Raw genomic sequence first — 23122 nt, forward strand, 5'->3', positions numbered from 1 at the left:
TTAATAAGAGACACACACTGTCAACATGCAAGCCTTTCACAGGTTTTCTTGGGGATTACTTTTTTCCAGTTTCCATGTAGGGCTGTTCCTGCTTAAAGTTTTTCAGGTTTTTGTTAGCAAGTATTTAACAATTAGGCCAAACAGCTCTCAACTATTTGAGACAAGCATGTAAAGTGCATTGGCATAGAGTAGAGTGGTGTAGTGATGTAGAGTACAGTAGAGTGGCATCGAGTGCAGTGGTGTAGAGTGCTGCAGAGAGCAGTGGTGTAGAGTACAGTGGTACCGAGTACAACAGAGTGGCATAGAGTGCAGTGACACAACGTACAGTGGCTCTTGAGTGCAGTGGCAGAAAGAATGTTGTAGAGTATAGTGACATAAAGTGCAGTGGTGCAAAGTAGTTGGCATAGTTACAGGCGCAGGGTGCATTGGCTTTGGTGTAGATTGGATTGGCATAGAGTGCAGTGGTTTAGAGAGGAATAGCTTAGCATAAAGTGCAGTGGTGTAGAGTGGCGCAGCCTCAAGTGGAGTTGCGTAGGATGTAGTGACATAGAGTAGATTGAGCAGAGTGGAGTGGTGCAGGGTAGAGTGCAGTGGCATAGAGTAGTGGCGTAGAGTTGATTATTTCAGAGTAGAGTGCAGTCGTGTAGGGTAGAGTGACTCAGTGTTGATTGCAGTGGCACAGAGAGAGGAGTTGAGTGGCGTAAAGTGAAGTGTCATAGAGTTTAGTGGCATAGAGTAGATTGTTTCAGAGTAGAGTGAAGTTGAATAGAGTGGAGTGGAGTGGCATGGTGCAGGGTAGAGTGAAGTGGTATAGAGCAGTGGTGTAGAGTTCATTGGCATAGAGTGCCGTGTTGTAGAGTGACGTGGTGTAGAGTGCAGTGGTGCATAGTAGCTTGGGGTAGAGTGCACTGGAACAAAGTGGAGTGGTATAGAATAGAGAGGTGTAGGGTGCAGTGCCAGAGTCAGTGGAGCACTGTAGATTAGAGTGGCGTAGAGTGCAGAAGAGAAGCGCAGAGTTCAGTGGTGCAGAGCTTGCAGTGGTGCAGAGCTTGCAGTGCTGCAGAGTAGAGTGTTGTAGAGTGCAGCAGTGTCGAGTTAAGTGGCATAGAGTGCATTGTTGTACATTTACATATTTTACATTTACAGAGTGCAGTGGTGTAGATTGGCGTACAGTGCTGCAGAGTAAAGTGACATAAGGTGCAATTGTGTAGAGTATAGTGGAGTAGAGTGCAGTGGCATAGAGTAAAGTATAGTGGGTGGTGCATAGTGCAGTAGTGCAGAGTAGATTAGCATACAGTGCAGTGGTGATTAGTTTTGAGTAAAATGGCTTAGAGTGCAGTGACGTGGAGTGACGTGAATTAGCGCATAGTGCAATAGAGTAACGTAGACTGCAGTAGCAGAGTAGAGTGCAGTGACGTAGAGTGCAGTGGTATAGAGTAGAGTGCAGTGGTGCAGATTAGATCAAAGTGGTTTAGAATGCAGTGGTGTAGAGTTCAGTAGCATAGAGTGGCATAAAGTAGAGTGGCAGAGTGCAGTGTTTCAGAGTTTACTGTCATAGAGTGCAGTGGTGTATAGTAGAGAGGTGTGGAGTGCTGTGGCACAGAGTAGAAAGGTGTAGAGTAAAGAGGCATTGAGTGGAGTAGTGCAGTAGCGCAGTTTGGAGTGGATTGGTGTAGTGTAGAGTGGGGCAGAGTAGAGTGCAGCGGCATGGAGTGGTACACAGTAGAATGGAGTGTGGTAACAACTTCAATGGAAATAATCATTACATTTTCACTCACATACAGTCTTCCAGCCCAGAGTATACAGCGCACAAATAATAATGTGTGGAAATCTCATCACCCATTGTATTGATTTGATTGTCAGCGCAGTTCATTTACACACATATACATTTGGTTGTGTGCTAGAAAAAAAGTCTGTACAGTCTTCCTGAAGCAGACCCCCACCAGACAGCATTAATGTCATATAAATCATCTTACTTTGAAGTCAGAGTAAGAAAAATAAAGACCAAGCTCCCTTGAAGACACAGTCTGACATTTGACCTCTGCCTTTGAATGCACAACAAACGTGACAAGATAAGAACTAGATTTTACAGAAAGCGAGTTTGTGGAAGAATATCGTAAAGAAGGATTGGGCTACGATCTTGAGCTGAACAGCCTAAAGCAAATAAAGCCAGCAAATAGAAAGCCAGACAATCATTGGCAAAACGATAGGCCTTGCCTATAATATGCCGGTGCAGTGCTACCTACTGGCTTTCTCAATGGTTGTTATGGGAAAAAGCGTTTGAAGAATGCTGACCAATGTAGTACAGATTTTAGTGTGTGATTGTATTATGATGTTATTGGACATTGAGAAAGGAAATACATTATTATGGAGGTATTACATACATAATTAAAAACAGCAATTCTGCATTAGCATGATATTAGGAGTAGAAATAAATGTGTTTAATATAATAACTTGATTTCATAGTGATCTTTTTCTGAAACATATTGTGAACGGCATGTACATTTGTAGTTTGAATTCATATTAAAGTTTTATACAGTTCTGAACATATGGGAGGAGATGTGACCTAATGTTGAGTTTGGAACATGGGTAACCAGGTTCGAATCCCTCAGCAAGATGTCCTGTGATTCTGTGCAAATGGCAATCATATACCTTAATGTCGTCAGGTTTGCGCTATTAAAAAACTGCGCAAAAAGTGTTTTTGACAGTGTTCAAGTGAATGTTAGTTAAATATTAACAGCTAGGTATTAACAAGTGTAATGCACATTCATGGGGTTTGCACTCAAGTAACAAATGCATTGCTATCTGATAAAGTTTTGAGAAGCAACATGGTAGATTCCTTAGAAAGCAAGTAATGGGTTCTAAAACAAAATGTCTCTCTGCTCTAGTGAAGTTTCTCAACAAGTGAGGGTACTTCGCTGTCTGAATGGTCTGGATTTCAGACTAATGGCAGCTACTCGTAGCTCTTATGACATTTGCATTTTACAGCTCACAGTGCTGAAGCTTCAGACGCAAAGGTGTTTGCCAATAACAAAAGCACTGCTACCATTTTAGAACATTTGTGCTGTCCTGGAACATCAGTTTACACACAGTGCTGGCTTCATTCGTGGAGTAGCAGTGGTATACTAGTTCTGGCAACACATTTTCTGAGGAGCAACCTCTTTGGGCACCTGGAATTACATTGAGTAGCGCTGAACAACATTTTATGAAACTCAATTTAAAAGCAAAATGGTTCGTTGTTAGGGAGGCTTGTTTTGCTAAATGTAAATCTTTGCAAAATAAATACGCCCCTAAAACAGAATGTTGTTTACCTGAATTCTGTTTTGTGACCCTGGAGGCTTCTTTTGTTAGAAAAGTGTTTTTTCTCTACCTATTATGAGCAAATGCTGTAAAATCATCGTCAGAGATTGGCTAGAATAACATGAACAATAATAAATAAACCCGATGATGGATAAAGCAATTTGCCCAGGACCATGCGTTCTTATCTAACAGGAAAGCTATTAAAAGAACTGTGACCCCAGACTACTTCATGGGGAGAACAGTCTGCATTCCTCTTTCTTAAACACGCTATCACTTTGACGTCAGCCGAAAGCACAGTAAACACCAAGCTCCCTCAAAGACACAGGTTAACATTTGACCTCTGTCAGCAAATGTGGCGAGATAAGAACAATATTTACATGCCTGTTTAAAGAAAGGTAGCTGATGGAAGGATACTGGTAAATAAGGTTTTGGAATCGGGAGGGACGAAGTGAACTTGGAGAGCTTAAGCCAGCAAATTGAAAGCAAAAAAAATTGAGTTACAAACCACAAAGCCAATGGTAAGCAACAGGCAGAATGCATTCCCAGGTTAATTTTCTGGAACTCCCCAAGATGTCTTTCGCATACCAGACTGCTGGGCTGTCTGATAGGCTGCAACCTAAAAAGGACACTATCCTCTGTGTCCTCTTTGTATTAGATTTAATTCTGAGGAGGCTAGTAGTTCCCGAATCCCCCCTAAATGTTCCTCTTTCTTGGAAGTATTACACTTTTAATGTGTATAAGCCTAACAGCAGCAATACATCTCATATGAGGTTCAGTATATTAAGGTGCACATATAAAAAGGTTGTTGATTTACAGCACAAAGAATGGCACCTGATTATTAATGGATCTATAGAATACAAACGTGTTCATTTGTGACATTTTCAGAGACTACTATCAATTTTGTTGAAAATGGTAAATTTACCACTGGTCCGATTATCTGCCTTGGGCATCTTGGGTACTGGGCAAACTTTGATATGTGGCAAACATGAGCGTCTTTGAATGACCAAGAGAGTAGTCATTCAAGAAAGATATGTGAAAGAGGTTTGCTGAGGTGAAAAACGCTGAAGCTTTGTTCCCTTGTAGCATTTTCGGGGGCAGATTATCAGCAGTACAGCTCTCATGTTCCAGAAATAAATCTAACAGTGTTCTTGGGTGCCAAAAGACAATTAGAAATATACTTTTTTAGTTCAGTCCCTAATGACATGGAGAGACTACCTAATGCGTGTACCACTGCATAATTGTGTTAGGGGGTCCTCGCTTGACTCTGGGGAATAATTCAACAAACCAATGTGAATCTGTGGAAATATGTGTCAGTAACTTACTATCTTTCCTCCTCTTACGAATTCAGTCATATTACCGCTAAGTGGCTTTTTAGACATCCATCCCCATTGATTTTATGACTGCTAATGGCAATACCTGTATTTTATTAGTATTACTTATTTTATTTACAGGATGGTACCGTGATCATTCATACTATCAGAAGAGGCCAATACATGCGGACGTTGCGACCACCTTGTGAAAGTTCTCTGGTGCTGACAGTTCCTAATTTGGCTGTGTCATGGGATGGGCACATTGTCATCCATACCAGCATTGACGGTAAAAGCTCACTGAAGGTATGTTCTTGTTCACCACCCACAATTCTGTATTGTGAAAATGAAGGCATTATCTTTGTAAGCTCTTATGAAGAACAATGAATGAAATTCCAGATTTCTTTATCATTTGGTCTAGGCAGAAAGAGGTCATATTGAATTTGCTGCCTTTTTTGCATTAGGTACAGATGGAATCAAGCAAACAGATTACAGCCTTTATTTTGGGGTAATCCTTTAAGTAAAAATAGAGCTGTCTTCAGGCATCCTAGTGCTAGTTTACCTTGAAGTCAAAATAGTGTATGTTTAAGTATTGGATTTTGCTTGTACAAAACAACAGAAAGGTAAAACGTTTTCTATGGACCTGTTTTAAAATTATAAGATTAGGCATGTTGGGGTTGATATTACCCGGATGTTTCATTGTACAAAATCAAGCTGCAGTATTGTTTATTTATTGACTTGCCATAGTGATGTATACTGAGAAATATTGTCCATGTGGAAACCATGTAATAAACAGTGAAATTAACAGCGTTATAAATAGGAACAGGCAATAAGGAGACATTCTTTTCAAAGGAAATAGAAAGAAGAGTGTAGAGCAGGTGCAGAATGGGCAGAGCATGGACAAGACTAGACCTTGGAAGCTTGGAAAAAAAATTAAAGTAAGATTTATCACAGATATGGTGGAGCAGGGCTTGAAGAGTAGCTGTCTCTGGAACGGAGTGTAGCTTGAAGCTTGATTGGTAGGCTTGAAGATTGGTCTTGTGTATCTGCTCCAGGAGTTGCATGGGGACTTTTTTCATGATGATTTTTGTAATGGAGGACAGGTAGGTGATGGGGCAGCAGTTGGCGCTATTGTCTGGGCCCAACTTCAATACTGCTTCTTCAGCTTGTACAAAGATGTTCAACACATCCATGTTACACCTTTACACCTCAGGATAAAACTACTTCTGCAAGAGCTTGATTGTCATACAGACTTTAAACCAGCCATACCTGAAAATCTTAGAGTTTTGCCACATAACCATTTCCTGCCTCACAACCACAGCAAGGAGCTCTTCACCATTGTGAAGGAGTTCTCTTACCCTGCATTCGCCGAGAACGACGTCACTCCCTCCCAAGAACTGTTTCACACTCTGGTGGACATCTTCCATGTCAAGATCTCAGTCATCTATGAAAACTTCAAACCCCAATCCTTCGCCAATGATAGCATCAGCCTGTTCACATCCATGCACACAAACTCCGAACACCAGCGCACCCATTAGAACCCTCACAACTCAAGCCACAATCACCATCATGCTCTCAGGAGCACCCACAGACCTCTGTCCCCACCACATCATTAAACTCTGGTGCAAGACGGTTGACGATGAGCTCAAGAAAGCCCTGAATGCCTCCATCACCTCATATGCCTTCCCTAAGGGGTGGAAATACACTGAAGTGAGGCCCCGCCTAAAAAAAAATCCGCTGAACCAAAGAACTACCGACCCATCTCCCTGCTCCTCTTTCCAGCCAAGGTTCTCGAGAAGACAATCAATCAGCCGCTCACATCACATCTGGACCATAGCAACCTCCTTGACCCCTCTCAATCCGGATTCAGAGCTAACCACAGCACAAGACAGTCACTGACGACATCAGGGCCCTCCTGGACCACGCCGAACCAGCAGCCCTCATCCTACTAGACCTGTCAGCTGCCTTCAATATCATCTCCCATCACATCTTGATCAACAGAGTCCACCATGTTGGAATCCTGGGAGACGCCCTCAAATGGATCGCTTCATAAAACATCAGAAGAAGAAGGAGAATCCGTCTGCCACCGTTCACCTCGGACCTCAAGAAGATCATTTGCAGCATCCCTCGAGGATCATCCCTCAGCCCCATCCTCTTCAACACATACATGACCCCCCTGGCCAACACCGTCAGATTGCACAGACTCCATATAATCTCCTATGCCGACGACACCCAGAGCCAACTTCCACAGATGTATGATGAAGGTTGCCAACTGGATGAAGGGCAACTGTCTGAAGCTCAACTCTGACAAGACAGAAATCCTCACCTTTTGGAGCAACACCTTGCCATGGAATGATGCATGGTGGCCTGCTGAGCTTGGCCCATCCCTCGCCCCAACAGACCACGCCCGCAACCTCAGCATCATCTTGGACAGAAAGCTATCTATGAAGAAACAGGTAATCGTAGTCTCTTCTGCCTGCTTCCACACCCTGCTCATGCTCTGCAAGATTTTCAGATGGCTCCCAGTCAACACCAGAAGGACCGTCACACAGGCCTTTTTTTACCAGCAGGCTGTACTATGGTAACACACTCTAGATAGTATTCACTGCATGCCTCCTGAAGAGATTACAGACAATACAAAACTCAACAACAAGACTCATCCTCGACCTCCCCAGACGAACCCACATCACACTGCACCTCAAGAAGCTGCACTGGCTCCCGATCCAGAAGAGATGCTAGTTCAAGATGTTGACCCACGCCTACAAAGCCCTACTAAATGAAGGACGAGCATACATCAACGAATGCATGACCTTCCACCAACTGACCAGATACCTACGATCTGCCTCCCTCTTCCCCCCCAGACATACCTCGAATCTGATGAAGCAACAGCAGAGGACGGTCCTTCTCACACCTAATTGCTAAAGCTTGGAGAGACCTTCTCCTACACCTCAGGACCGCCTAACTGCTCTGGGAATTTCAAAAAAGGAGGAAAAACAAGAGAGCAAAAGTCAAGTGATCACTAGTGAGATCCAAAAGCAACTAATTGGATTCCCATCAATGTATCGCAGTGATCAATCTTCTCATTTGGTCATCCATCTATCAGGATGGTGTGTCTCTTGATCATAGAGACTTTCTACCATTCCAACGGTAATTCGCTTGATTGGATTAAACCCACAATCACTTTAGACAAAGAAACATATGTGTTTCTAGATTTCAGATCACAAGGGAATTGAGTGCAGTGCAAAACATAAAAAGTGGTGATTAAAATAGGGTAATGAGATGAAAAAGCGAGACATTTTATTTGAATATCGACTCACCCCCTAATTTAAAAACAGAACAGTGCAAGGGGCTGTTTCAACAAATAACTGCAAAAATCAGGCCAACATGTTTCAGCCACTTGGGAACAAAATCCCTCGGCTTTCTTCAGGGCCTCTGCTCTCAAACTTTGCTACAGCAAAACAAAGTGTATACTAACATAAAGTGAAGAAATGATGTATAATAGGAGTGTTCATAGTGCAAATACAGACATGAATAAGAGGTTGGAACGAATACAACCTACTTGTACCTATCCTCCGCATCAAGGAATGCAGATGGCATCTAAAGAAAATTAAATTGTATATTATATTACTTCAAAATGGCTTTCTTATTTACTTTTTTCTTTAAGTTAGTGCTCATTCAAAACAATTTCATATGCTCACCCAGCTTGACCGGGGACTGGACCTCACCTCACCTGGACCTTGCTCAGGAAATATAGGCCCCGCTCAGTGAAGGTAAAGCAAAGGGAAACTATAGAGTAGAGAAAAAGGTCTCAACATGGTCAGTCCTTGTCGTACTCATTCTGTCAAACCTCCTCTCGTCAATCCTTCTCAGAGATTGCCAATTCAAAATAGCCGCGTGGCATCTCCCAAGCTCTCTTCACAACAGATCTACTCACAGCATTAAATTAAGGATAGCATTACTCACAAAGCAGATATCCAGATAAACAAAAGTCTAACCATGAGTCTCATTGTATACTCGTATATAGTGTGAAAAAAGTTTATGAAAAAAGTTTACACTCCAAACTGAGTTAAATATATATTCCATTGATTTAGGACCAATAAATGTATGTACTCGCCCACCCTCGATATAATAGAAAGTGTTTAAGCTTAAAATGGCTAGTTGCACAATTTATTGCCATCACCAAACCACCAGGGTCTTAGAGCCCTACTATTGTTCCCAATTTAGATACTGAGTGCGCCAAAGTAAGACCCAAAGAACGCTGTTTCTCAACTAGTTTCTGTTAAGCAAACCCACATCTAGCCTACCTGTCCGTTGTTGCCTCAGACAGATCCTGAGTCTAGGGGGAGGCAACGAGCGGCCCAGGTAAGGCATTTTTATTGGCCTTCTGTGTGGCTAGAAACATGTCACTTAGACACTCCCACTCTTGTAAAGTGCTCCCACACAACTTGAAGTGATGTATCAGAATATTGTGAGCGCTGTTATTTGGAAAACAAATACCTTTTATAAAAAAGAATCCCTTTTTAGAAGATCGCCCGTATTACACCAACTCCACTTGAATTCTCGCGTTCACAGGAGGCCAATAAAAATGCTTTACCTGGGCCGCTCGTTGCCTCCCCCTAGACTCAGGAACTGTCTGAGTCAAAGACGGACAGGTAGACTAGCTGTGGGTTTGCTTAAGAGAAACTAGTTGAGAAACAGACTCCTTTGGGTCTTACCTTGGCGCACTCAGTATCCAAACTGGGAGCAATAGTAGTATCTCTAAGGGCTCCAAGACCCTGGTGGTTTTGTGATGGCAATAAGTTGTGCAACTAGCCATTTTAAGTTTAAACACTTTCTATTATATCCAGGGTGGGAACGTACAGACATTTATTGGTCCTGAATCAATGGAATATATATTTAACTCAGTTTGGAGTATAAACTTTTTTCACAATACATATGAGTATACAATGAGACTTGTGGTTACACTTTTGTTTATCTGGATATCTGCTTTGTGAGTAATGCTATCCTTAATTTAATGCTGTGAGTATATCTGTTGTGAAGAGGGCTTAGGATATGCCACGCAGCTATTTTGAATTGGCAATCTCTGAGAAGGATTGACGAGAGGAGGGTTGACAGAATGAGTATGACAAGTACTGACAGTGTTGAGACCTTTTTCTCTAATCTATAGTTTCCCTTTGCTTAACCTTCACAGAGCGGGCCTCTATTTCCTGAGCAAGGTCCAGGTGAGGTGAGGTCCAGTCCCCGGTCAAGCTGGGTGAGCATATGAAATTGTTTTGAATGAGCACTAACTTAAAGAAACAAGTAAATAAGAGAGCGATTTTGAAGTAATATAATTTACAATTTAATTTTTGTTAGATGCCATCTGCATTCCTTGATGCGGAGGATCAGTACAAGTAGGTTGTATTCGTTCCAACCTCTCATTCATGTCTGTATTTGCACTATGAACACTCCTAATATATATATATAATTTCTTCATTTTATGTTAGTATACACTTTGTTTTGCAGTAGCAAAGTTTGAGAGCAGAGGCCCTGAAGAAAGCCGAGGGATTTTGTTCCCAAGTGACTGAAACATGTTGGCCTGATTTTTGCAGTTATTTGTTGAAACAGCCCCTTGCACTGTTCTGTTTTTAAATTAGGGGGTTAGTCGATATTCAAATAAAATGTCTTGCTTTTTCGTATCATTACCCTATTTTAATCACCACTTTTTGTGTTTTGCACTGCACTCAATTCCCTTGTGATCAGAAATCTAGAAACACATTATATGTTTCTTTGTCTAAAGTGATTGTGGGTTTGATCCAATCAAGCGAATAACCGTTGGAATGGTAGAAGGTCTCTATGGTCAAGAGACACAGCATCCTGATAGATGGATTACCAAATGAGAAGATTGATCACTGCGATACATTGATGGGAATCCAATTAGTTGCTTTTGGATCTCACTAGTAATCACTTGACTTTCGCTCTCTTGTTTTTCCTTTTTTCTGGGCTTTTGTGTGACTTGTGTTCCGACTAACTCTATGAGGAGTTAAAGCCAACCGGCTACATTGTTGGCTTTTAGACCCCCGGTTCTTTTTTGTTCATTGTATTGTATTATTAGGGGATGTGAACCTGGGCTGGTCTTTAAATATCCCTATGACCCTTTCTCTCTCTGTTGTGTTTATTGTTGTTAATTCAAGAAAGGACTCAAGACCTAGCCATTTGGATCAACAGCCCACCACGTAGGAGCTAGCAACTCCAGCTCCTCGAGACCCTCACGGGTGATTTGCCACGCTTTATAAATGTTGATTAATTGGTTGATTTTTATCACCCTTGTTTTAATTTCCCAATTTTATCAAGAGGTCCTCCAAGAAGAGATGCATGCTTTGCTGCTCAAAAGAGTCATATTCACTTGTCCGAATGAATAATGGACTGGAATTTTTTTTATAAAGTTTGTTATAATCAAGCCCCAAGAGTACTGGGGAAGGTACAATAATTGTTTACTTAGCAGGGATACCCATGCCCAGACTACCCTAAGAAAGCAGCGCCATCCTGATTCCGCATTAACAGTAGAGAAGATCCCCCCTGAACACTGATCAGCTGATGATTGGGATGAATAGGTTCCACCCAAGTTCTATAGCACTTATAAAGGTACTCTGGCCCAAAACTCCTTTTTCTGTACAAGCATGCATTCAAAGTTGGGTTTCTTCCAGAATCTACTTGTGCCCCTGTGCTTGTAAGTCGTATCAACCCCCTTTCCTAGTTAAATAAAGAATACAAGATTCTGGAGAAAGTAATATCAAAAAGACTGATAGCGGATATAGGGGCTTGATCCATTCGGACCAAAACAGGTTCATCCCTGGACAGTGTACTCATTTAAATCTGAGAAGAGTTCTTCTGGTCCTGGTCCTGGGCTGGACCCCCGCCACCATACCAGGTGTGGTGGCTGCCCCACTTGATGTTAAAAAGGTATTCAATACTCACAGGTAGGATTTCTTATTTGCTATATTAGAGAAGATTAGTTTGGGGTTAGAGATGATATCTTGGATACATTTGTTGCATGGGCACCCAATGACTAGAGTATGTACTGGACAGGTTTTTTCCAAACCTTGATTAATTCAGATGGGTACACTGCAGGGGTGCCAGTTCTCCCCTATACTGTTTGGCATGTCAATGGAGCCCTTAGCTTGCAAACTGCCAGAAAGGGCACAGAACGTCGGGTGTGACTTGACAAAGTGGTTCACATGATCTCACTTTGTGCGGATGATGCTTTATTGTATTTGAGTGGAACCCACACACAAGTCTTCAAGAAGTTATCGAAGTGTTGGAAGGATTTTGGCATCACTCCAGATTAAGGGTTAATTGGGAGAAATCCTGTTTGTTCCCGATTTCCCTGAGTTTAACCAATACAATGCAGCATGCCTTGTCTAAAGTGGGAGCTGCACACTTTTCAATAGTTCGAAATGCAGTTATACCACTCTGATTGATAGTGCTAACTTGGGGAGAGCTGTTGCCAGGGTCAGGTCTTCTCTCAACTTTTGGACTAGATTCTCCTTTTTGCCTATGGGACTGGTATATATTGCTAAATGAATGATTTAACCACAGCTACTATACCGGTTTGTAGCAATTTTAGTGAAACTGTGGGGTACCTTAATGGTCTATTCTCCAGCTTGAGCTTGGCAAAATAGGACACAATTGGTATTCGCTAAAGTGATGCAGTCATTATGCGAACGAGGCATGGCTGCACCCTATTTAGAGGTGTGTCATCATGTCATCGCACCTCTTTATCTAGGAGCCCTAATAATATCAAAAACATCCTGACAGCTGGCTTTGCTGTGGCCAGCTGTCAGGAAGTGGTTGATATTAATAGAGCTCCTAGGTCAAGAGGAGGGATAGGGCTATTTTTGGGGAACCAAAAAGATATGAAGGAGCACAGCAGGGCAGTCAGGGCAGCTCATTTCTACTGGTGTGAGTATGTGACTAGGCTTGGAAGTAAGGATCCCATAAGCTCCGGTGTGAGAAAGTGGCTCTATATATACTGGACAATAATGAAGTACAGTGCGTATAGAGTCCACCAACCCCAAAGGTATAACAGAGGTTAAAGTCAGGACTGACCTTACTCCCAAAGTGGAAGCTTGGTCGAGCAGTAAGGCAGTACCAGAGGGCAGTGCAAAGCATTTGTTGTACACACTCAATCAGCAAAGGATTTCACACACTCAAAGACTGAACTCCAGGCCAATGGTTTTTATATCCAAAGATATAGTGGTTTTATTTTTAGAACCAACAGGCAAAAAATTAACTTTGCTAGATATGAGAACTCTCATGTAATTACTTTGCAAGGAAGCAGTAAAGCTGGTGAACACAGTAGGTACAGGAGTTGCTGAAGGCAACTCAAGTCTAGACACACTTTAGCATGAGCTCAATGGATTATTACCATAACAGTACAGTTGATTACAGTACAGATTACTTCAGTAGTTCCAGGACTAGATCCTAGATTCAGCCCTGGGGTCTAAGCTGAAACCTGATTACCAAAAACGTTTTAGTTACTGTGGTGAATTTTCATAAATATAAAGCTGTTTTAAAAGTTCACACTTAGAAACTTTTCAATGACAATCTGGCAATGTTATTCAACGGGAGAAAATTCTGGTTGCAGGTAAAGCACAATCGCGTTACTTTTGTAATCCAGTACTGGACTTCTAGGCCACGACTGGAGTCTGAACTTAAAACAGGTAGGTAATTGCGTTTCAGTATTTCGTATGATTTTTAAAGAATATTTCAAGTTTTCAAAAGAAGGCACTTAGAAGAAATTTCATAGTAAAGCAGACAATAGGTTCCTATGGAGAAAATACAGATTACTAGAAGTTTCAAGTTTATTTGATTTTTTTGATTAATTAAAATCTTACAAAAGTAGCTATAAATATCAACAATTTTACAATGTATAAAAACAATACATTAAATCCATTATTATCCAAACTTAATTATGTCCCATACATTTTAGGTTATAAAATAATCAGTTATGTGTGATTATGTTCAAAAGACCTGGTTATATAATATACATGTTAGCACCGTCCAGTACCTAATCAAGCAAAGGTCTCCCAACTTTTTTCGTACTGCACAAAGGAATTTAACAAATGCTGAATTCATTGGTAGATCTTCTGGATTTAGACAAGCAATCAAGGCTTGCCTACATGTCCTTACACCACATATATTAAACAATCTCTTGAGGATAGTTTTTCTTTCATTATCCAGATCTGGACAAAGACACATCAAATAAATAATGTTTTCTTGTCCCGATTTGCAAAGCCTACATAATTTGTCTTCTTTTGGTCTTTTACATGGTGGTAGGTGGCATAATCCTGGCAAATAACCAAATCTAGCGTTGATAAAGATTTGTTTATTTTTCTTAGACCATGATGTTTCCAGGTATTTTTGCACCTTTTTTCCTTTAAATCCATTTACGATCGGCCATGCATGGTTTCTTTTTATAAAGATGTCTTTATCCTTTATCAAGGAAAGATGGTTTTTAAGTTTGTTTATTGTTTTTTTGAAGCTCGCCTGTGCGATAGTGGTGTTCCAAATCGCTGTTATACCAAATTCTTCAACTGCTCTTTTTAAATAGGACAAAACATATAGATTTCTGTTATTTTTTATTTCTTGCCACAATAAGCGAGACATTTCGTTATCCTGATCATTTTTTATTCTATTGCATACTTTCAATATATGCCCTTTCCTTGCAAAAAGTTGATTGTTTAACCCAAACTCCAACCTCACCTGGGCTTGTGAGGCATTCTTTGGGAGAGAGAATAGAATTCCGTACGTTTTAGAGACGGCGGTATTAATGATCTCAGCGTTATTCCCATTGATTGCCTCGCTACCATAATTTAAAATTGGCAATAATTTTGCAGCAACTAATTTAAAAAATGGGTGATAAGACAGGTCTCCTATGGTTTTCTGAATAGTTCTAAATGCCCCAACAAGGGAGTTTGCTTTCCTTGTAATATCGAGTTTTGTAGCAAGAAGTTACCATTATCATTAAAATGACACCCAAGTATTTGTAAACAGCTACTTGTTCCAGTTCTTTGTTTTCCAAAAACCATTTATGTTTAACTTTAAGTCACACATTTTTTGTAATAACCATTATTTTGGTCTTAGCTTCATTTATTAGCATACCATTATCCTTTGAATACTTGAAAATACCATCAATTAATCGTTGCATTCCAACTTTGGTATGGCTTAGGAGTATAACGTCGTCTGCATACAACAGGTTTGATATCTGTTTATGCGCTAACCTTGGAGGGTGCGCGTTCATTTCACTTAACTCGGTAGTGAGATCTGCTAAAAATAAATTAAAAAGTGAGGGGGCCAAAACGCACTCTTGCTTAAGGCCATTAGATGTAGGAATTTAATTAGATAGTATGTTTCCCTCACCCGAGCCTCACCCTAACCCAAGTATCGGAGTGCAGAAGCCTAATCATCTTTAACAAGGTTTCCGGAATTCCTTGTTTATCAAGTTCATCCCACAGCAGGTCTCTATCAACACAGTCAAAAGCAGATTTGAAATCTACGAAATACAGATATAAAGGGTGTTTTGATAAAATTGCCTTATCAATTAATACTGATAATGTTAGTATGTTTGTAGTTGTTCCTAGGCCTTTAATAAGGCCTCTTTGATTTGGGGGCAATACCTGATTCTCCTTTGCCCAATCGGTTAAAATCTTCCATAGCAATCTGGTGAACAGTTTTGCATCCGTGTCTTGCAAGGTAATTAAGCGATAATTTTCCGGCAATTGCCAATTTCCTTTCTTATAAATAGGTGTTATTAGTGATTCTTTCCATGACTTCGGGTTTTGTCCACTCTGGACCACTTCACTGAAAACTTCCGCTAGGTAGGCAGACCAAAACTCTGGCGCTTCCTTATATAATGCAAAAGGAATACCGTTGGGACCGGGGGCCCCATCCTTTTGTTTCTTTATCAATCTTGCCACTTCAGATTTGGTTATATAAATTTCACAATCACCCTCCAGGTCAGCTTTAATTATTTTGTTGTTTTTTTAGAAACGTCACCCATTCTTCTTCAGACAAGTTAGATCCTATAGCAGATTTAGTTGGTCTGGCTAGACCATTAATCAATCTCCAGAACTCTCGTGAGTTTGTTAGGGTGCTTGCGTGAAAGATTTTTGTCCAAAGCTCTTGTCTGGCTTTATTTTTTTTCATTCCAAATTAATTGCCTTAGCGTGTAGTTTGTATTTCTTAGTAATACCTGTATTTCATCTTTGTGCGGCGACTTGATTAGTTGCTTCCTGAGTCTATTTCGTGTACATCTAATTTTCCTTACATTGTACAGGAGGAAGTTATTAGATTCGCTTGTTTCACTCTGGGGCGTTTTTTTTTCCTTTGTACACCAGTTGTTTTTTTGTTATAGTGCACGACTTCCTGCATGAATTTTTCCCATTGTTCCATTACTGTTGTCATTGTAGTTTCTTCAAAGCATTCATGAACAAGATTTTTTGCCTTAGCCATAATTCCATCCGCATTTTCGGGTTTCCATATTAATTTCCTATAATTCATAGTGCTGGTCTGGCCTTGGATTGTCAAATCGTTTTCCGAGTTTTTGCACAATAGCTTAATCTTAGTAATTTGTTGACTATGATCGCTATCCAAGACCTTATTCAAGCTGTAGGATATTATTTTGTTGAAAGTACATAGTGATGTTAATGTAAATTGTAATTTGATACTTGTATAGCGCACTACTCACCCGCAAGGGTCTCAAGCCGCTTGTACGAATACCACTGTGGAGCCCATCCTGGCTTTCCCTGTGAAGCGTCCACTCCTGGGCACCCCCAAGGTGGAGGCCAGGCATCCTTAGCATTGTGGGGGCCGTTGTGGAGATTAAGCAAGCTATTGCCCAGAGTTGCAGAGTGGGACTACATTATTGGAATAGGCACCGAGGCGAGAATGATCAGGTCCGTGGAATTATGAGCCCAAGACCCGCCAATACGGGGAATTGAACCATGGTCCCGGGCTAGACCGCTGCATCAGGGTCTGCCGCTCTAATCATTGAGCCACACTTCTACATTTCTTAATGTGTAATCAATGCGTGAATTACCACTACTTGAGTGAAATGAACAAGCAGGAGGACGGTCTGTTGAAAATCTACCGTTTAATATTCAGAGACCCAACGCTTCCATGTCCATTACAAAATTTCTCCCTATTCTATTTTGTTTATATTATGCTCTCTATTCCATTGTTGGTTCCGGAATTTCCCATTGATGGTTTTGGGACTGTATGAGATCATCCCGCACAAAGGGTATTAACAAGTTTATGTTAAAGTCTCCTGTTACAATATAGTCAGCCAACTGTTCCTCCAAGATTTGCTCTAATAGTAGATTGTTTATGGCAATACACGTCTCTTTCTTTAAGGTATGTTTTGGTGGTATGTATATATTAACTAGAATTAAAATGTTGTGCAGCCTACTTTCACCAGATTTATATCGTAATTTCACTGCAAGAAGATTTGGATTGTTCGTCTGTATTTGCTCATGTTCGGCTTTTAATTCAATCGATACGAATATTGCTAGACCACTACAGGGACGACCACATTTCTGGTGTTTGATTGCAGGTTCGAAATATCCCTTATAATGTTTTAACATGAATGGAGCCATTGCCCATGTTTCCTGCAATAGTACTATGTGGCTATATTTCGGTAATCCTTGTAACTGGGCATCAATACATTTTTAGGTCTCGGCTAAAGACACGCGGAAGCGCGTCTCCGCCGAGATCTTTTGTCAGCGAGTGTGCTTCCCAGGAGACACTCCTGGCCGCGCGCAGGCGTTTCTACACTGGCACGCGCATAAGTACGAGCGCTGCGCGAAGCTCCCACACAACACACGCATGCGCATACATAGAAACACACACAGAAGCGCACACGCACGCACATACATACAGAACCCCCCACTCATATACACACACACGCGCGCACACACACACACACGCGCGTGCACCGGCCCCTCCCTCCCCCTCCCCCTGCCCCTCCCCCTCCCCTTAAACTTACTGTGGCAATCTGGGGGACTCCGCTCTCCGCACGGGCAGGGATAGTTGACGCTGCGGCTCTTGGTAGCTCCTTTACCGGGACTCCCTCTTGGTCAAGGGAGCCCCGCAACACGTGTGCAACGTTCTGTTGTCGGCCCCGGGGCTCTCCACACTCGCAGGAGCCCCGGGCCGCTCGACGCATTTCCTTCGCCTGCCTCCTCTTCCGGTCCGGACGCGGCTCCGCCCCCGTCACGGGCGACCTTGCCTGACTTCCGGTGCGGCCGCGGCGGAATTCCGGGGGCAGTGGGAGTTACTCCACCTGGCTGTGGAGCGGGCGCCTTGTTGGATCATTAATAATTACAACAACAATAAAACTAATAGAAACAGAGAGAAGAGGCTGATGAGACTCGGAGTTGCAGGCGGACTTTTGCCTGTTGCTTCTCTCCAGGACTCTGTTAGACTTTGAAACTGATGCTCTGTGTCATCCTCTGCCAGCCCGCTCTGTGCCAAGGAGCAGCCCGGGCAGCTAGCCACGATGATTCTTTGCTAGCCCAATAGAAGATACCCCCCAATTGGTGGCTTTTGACTCTCGAGAGGATTTGTGGCCCCCGGACGCCAAAGATGCTGAATTCCAAGAAGGTCCCGACCCCGGTGGCGCTGGTCATGTCACCGCGGATCTCTCTGCGGACCTCCCCGCTCAGCTCCCCCCGCCACTCTCCCCTCAACTCCCCCCGCCACTCGCCCCGCAACTCGCCGCTGAACTCGCCCCGCAACTCGCCGCTGCTTTTGAATCGGAGCAGCCGGGTGCAGCGGCGGTTCACCCTGGCACACCCCCTGAGGTAAGGGCAGCGCGGCCGCCGTGGCGCGCGCAGGGCACGCGGAGGGGGTGCCCGCCCGGGGACAGTGCCCCGGGAGGGTGTGTTTGGGTAGCTGCACCTGTCCTCCCAGTGTGGTTGGGACTGCACGTGCTGTGTGTGCGTTGTTAGCAACACGTCTGTGCTTTCTATGTAGTTAGCCCTAGACATGCGGCATGGATGTGGTTAGTCTTGGGACTGCGGTATGCATTTGGCACTGTTTGCAGTGTAGCTGTGGTAACGGTGTGCCCCGTACTGCATCTGTGGCATGTGTGTGAGTAGCAGTGCACCTGTGGCGTGTATGTGATTAGCAGTGCACCTGTGGAATGTGTGTGTGGTTTGCAGTGCACCTGTGGTTTTTGTGATAACAGTGTGGTAAGAACAGTGTATGTGGCACGTGTGTGTCTTGGCGCTCTTGTCATGCCGGGGTGGTGAACAGGTCACCGGTGCCGTGCAGCTGGCAGGGCCCTCGTGGTGGCGGGGTGGCTAGCAGTGCACCCTTCGTGTAGTTTGTATTTCACCTGTGAAAGGTGCGCAGTTAGCACCGCTATTTAGAATCATGTGTGTAGTTTGTGTTGAACCTGTGATAGGTGTTTGTTTAGTAGTGCCCCCCCGCGTGTGTCCTGTTAGAAGTGCACCTGGGTATCTGTGTGAGCAGCAGTGCTCCTGTGGAGTAGTGTGGCTCACTGGTTAGAGGCGGCAGACCCGAGAGCAGAGGACGGCCCGGGACCAGGGTTCGATTCCCGACGCGGCAGGTTTCTGGACCAGGGTCAGCGGACTCGATAATTCTCTCGCCTCAGTGCCCACTCTGATCAGCGATCACACTCGGCAACTCTGGGTACTAGCTTGCCTCATCTTCACTAACGGCCCCACCAGACCGCCGGGGATGCCTGGTCTCACCCTGGAGATACCCATTAAGGGACCATCTCTCAGGGAAGCCAGGAAGGGTTTCGCAGCGGTCGAAGCGCGGAGGTACCCCTTCGGGAGTGATTCCTGCGCTATATAAGCACACAATTAATTAATATAAGTAAGGTTAGCAACACGCCTGTAGCATGTGGGTGCTAAGCAGCGTATGCGCGATACTGTTTTATGTGTTGTTAGGAACAGCCATGTGGTATGTTTGTAGGCAGAAATGCCTATTTTTTGTGCGTGTTGCGGCACTGCACTTGTGGTACGTGTATGTGTGTGGCTAGCACAACATCTGTGACGTGTGTGGTTGTCACTGCACCTGCTGTGTGTGAGCCCAGCAAGGCATCTGTGACGTGTGTGATTGGCTCTGTATTTGTGACGTGTGTGGTTGTCACTGCACCTGCTGTGTGTGAGGCCAGCAAGGCATCTGTGACGTGTGTGGTTGGCACTACATCTGTGACGTGTGTGGTTGACACCGCACCTGCTGTGAGTGAGTCCAGCAAGGCACCTGTGACGTGTGTGGTTGGCACTGCACCTGCGGTGTGTGTGCTCCAAGTAAGGCAACGATCCTGTGTGCGGTTGGCACTGCATCTGCTGTGAGTGAGTCCAGCAAGGCACCTGTGACGTGTATGATTGGCTGTGCATTTGTGACGTGTGTGGTTGGCACTGCACCTGTGACGTTTGTGGTTGGCACTGCATCTGTGACGTGTGTGGTTGGCACTGCACCTGTGACGTGTGTGGTTGGCACTGCATCTGTGACGTGTGTGGTTGGCACTGCACCTGTGACGTGTGTGGTTGGCACTGCAACTGTGACGTGAGAGGCCAGCAAGGCACCTGTGACGTGTGTAATTGGCTCCCCATTCGTGACGTGTGTGGTTGGCACTGCACCTGTGACGTGTGCAGTTGGCACTGCACCTGCGGTGTGTGTGCGCCAAGTAAGGCAACGATCCTGTGTGCGGTTGGCACTGCACCTGGAGTTTGTGTGGCTAGTAATTTAACTGCGTCTCCGCCGAGATATTTTGTCAGCGAGTGTGCTTCCCAGGAGACACTCCTGGCCACGCGCAGGCGTTTCTACACTGGCACGCGCATAAGTACGAGCGCTGCGCGAAGCTCCCACACAACACACGCATGCGCATACATAGAAACACACACAGAAGCGCACACGCACGCACATACATACAGAACCCCCCCACTCATATATACACACACACACACACACACACACACACACACACACACGTGCACCGCCCCCCCTCTCCCCCCTCCCCTTTAACTTACTGTGGCAATCTGGGGGACTCCGCCCTCCGCACGGGCAGGGATAGTTGACGCTGCAGCTTTTGTAAACACTGCTGTTTTCCAAGAAATTGCAGGACAGAATAATTCTCTCCTAAAACGTAAACTTACAGTGCAGAGTAGTGAGTGCAGAGTGTGCAAAGTGCAGAGTGTGCAAAGTGCAGAGTGTGCAAAGTGCAGAGTAGTGAGTGCAGAGTAGTGAGTGCAGAGTAGTGAGTGCAGAGTAGTGAGTGCAGAGTAGTGAGTGCAGAGTAGTGAGTAGTGAGTGCAGAGTAGTGAGTGCAGAGTAGTGAGTGCAGAGTGAGTGTGCAAAGTGCAGAGTAGTGAGTTCAGAGTGCAGAGTAGTGAGTTCATAGTGCAGAGTAGTGAGTGCAGAGTGCAGAGTAGTGAGTGCAGAGTGAGTGTGCAAAGTGCAGAGTAGTGAGTGCAGAGTAGTGAGTGCAGAGTAGTGAGTGCAGAGTAGTGAGTGCAGAGTAGTGAGTGCAGAGTAGTGAGTGCAGAGTGAGTGTGCAGAATGCAGAGTAGTGAGTGCAGAGTAGTGAGTGCAGAGTAGTGAGTGCAGAGTAGTGAGTGCAGAGTGAGTGTGCAGAATGCAGAATAGTGAGTGCAGAGTAGTGAGTGCAGAGTAGTGAGTGCAGAGTAGTGAGTGCAGAGTAGTGAGTGCACAGTAGTGAGTGCACAGTAGTGAGTGCACAGTAGTGAGTGCACAGTAGTGAGTGCAGAGAGAGTGTGCAGAGCAGTGAGTGCAGGTGCAGAGTGGTGTGTGCTGTTGAGTGCAGAGTGCTGTGTATTGGCAATGTAAATGACAATGCCATTTATTTATGATTTAAAGAAAAAAAAAGAAATGTCATGAGCAATGCCAATAGCTCTACCTTTAATGATGCCGAGACCATTGCATTGCAAATGCTTGTTTACAAATCCCATTTAAATTCCATGAGCAAATCTTTATTGTAGACGTGGCCATACTCAGTTTATGTATTCCTGCTTCTGATGAAATTTGTCAGTGCTCTTTATTACCGTGCAGGGATGTCATAATCCATTTTTCATTTACCTCATTTATGGCCTCTATCTTTGATATTTTGGACCATTTTTTTCCTTCAATGTTTGTTTTTGCAAGAGGATTTTTTAATATCGAAAAGACAGAGTCCATTTTTTCCGAATATCCTTTTTTTGAAGGACTTCTTTTTTCCAAAAAAGGTGTTGGATAGACCTTTGGAGGTAGTTGACCGATTAATATCCCCAATAAAGAAAGATTCTCAGCTCTTTTAGGATTGAATCCGCTATAGACTCTCTGGCCACTGTTACAACCGTTAGTGGAAGTCTTCCTTCAGGGTTAGGCTGAAAACATATACATTCAATATCTTCAGATGTTATTCTTTCAGGCGTTGTTATAGTTTTCATTAGTCAGAGGATATTTCCTCTATTTAGGATATTGTGTGTTCTTTTCGATTCGAAAGAGGTTTAAAGACAAGTTGTATAGCCTATTTTGTTGAGTCTTTATTTCATTATTTTTATCCTCAGATCTTCCACATTCCACATAAGTAATCTGCCTGTTCTGAACCCTTCTTTCAATTACTAGATTGTCTTGGGTCATATCATCAAATGTTTCTTTTGATTTCCAAGAGTTAATCTTAGAACTTTCAGCGCCCAGATCATTCTGAGCCGAAAGATCTTTTTTTTTAATAGAATTTCTTACAAGGCCGGTGAAATAGTTTCGTCTAACTCTTAACGTTTGAATTGATGGACATATATACTTTTGTGTATCATTCTCATTGGGAACTGTTCTTTTGGGATCCGATATAGGTAACACTTCATTGGTTATTCTTTTAGTTTCTCCGTGTCGAATATCGGAAGTAGTGAGATGTTTTATTGCACAACCATTTCCATTGATTTTACGTTTTTCTTCTTTTTTGTGGACCATATTTAATTCAACTTATGAAACACTAGATATTTGGTTGAGGGTTTCAGTAAGTACACTAGTATTTATTTCGGCCAGTTTCTGTTTGCAACAAACAACAGTTGGTTTTGAAAAAATATCATAATATTTTTCTTTTCCTTCACTGGGTTTTGTTGTTTTAGTATATTATCTTGATGTGTTGTTGTCCTACTTCTTTTTTATTGACCATTAAGTCTAGTGAGTTATCTATTATTGGTCCTCTTTCTTTTTTAGATGTGTCCAAAATTTTAGTTTGCAGAGAGCTTTTCCTTTTTGCCTTATTTCTTGCTTTACGCAGTTTCTTCCTTTTGTCTTTTTGTTTTTTCAAAAGCTAGTGAGTCGTCCTCTTTTGTTCCCTCTTTATTCAGTTCTTGTGGTTGCGTCGCCGATATCCGTTTTTTCAATTGGTCCAGAGTTGCTACTAGTGTAGATTCCTTTGTGGTAAACTGCTTTTTGTCCTCCTTACAATGCTCCTTTTTTCTTATACAGGCAATATCCTTAACATCCTCCAAGATTGTGTT

General features: G+C 43.1%; 1 protein-coding gene across 2 annotated transcripts in view; it reads left to right on the forward strand.

Moving 5' to 3' along the window:
* Positions 1-23122, forward strand: part of NBEAL1 (neurobeachin like 1) — a 916399-nt gene that overhangs the window by 853101 nt on the left and 40176 nt on the right. For both annotated transcript variants that reach the window (XM_086955272.1, XM_086955273.1), the window contains one exon: positions 4752-4913. In XM_086955272.1, coding sequence (XP_086811398.1) covers positions 4752-4913 — 162 coding nt within the window. The remainder of the gene's footprint in view (positions 1-4751; positions 4914-23122) is intronic.

Source organism: Lissotriton vulgaris, chromosome 2_1 (assembly GCF_964263255.1).
Source record: "Lissotriton vulgaris chromosome 2_1, aLisVul1.2, whole genome shotgun sequence".
NCBI classification, from domain to species: domain Eukaryota; kingdom Metazoa; phylum Chordata; class Amphibia; order Caudata; family Salamandridae; genus Lissotriton; species Lissotriton vulgaris.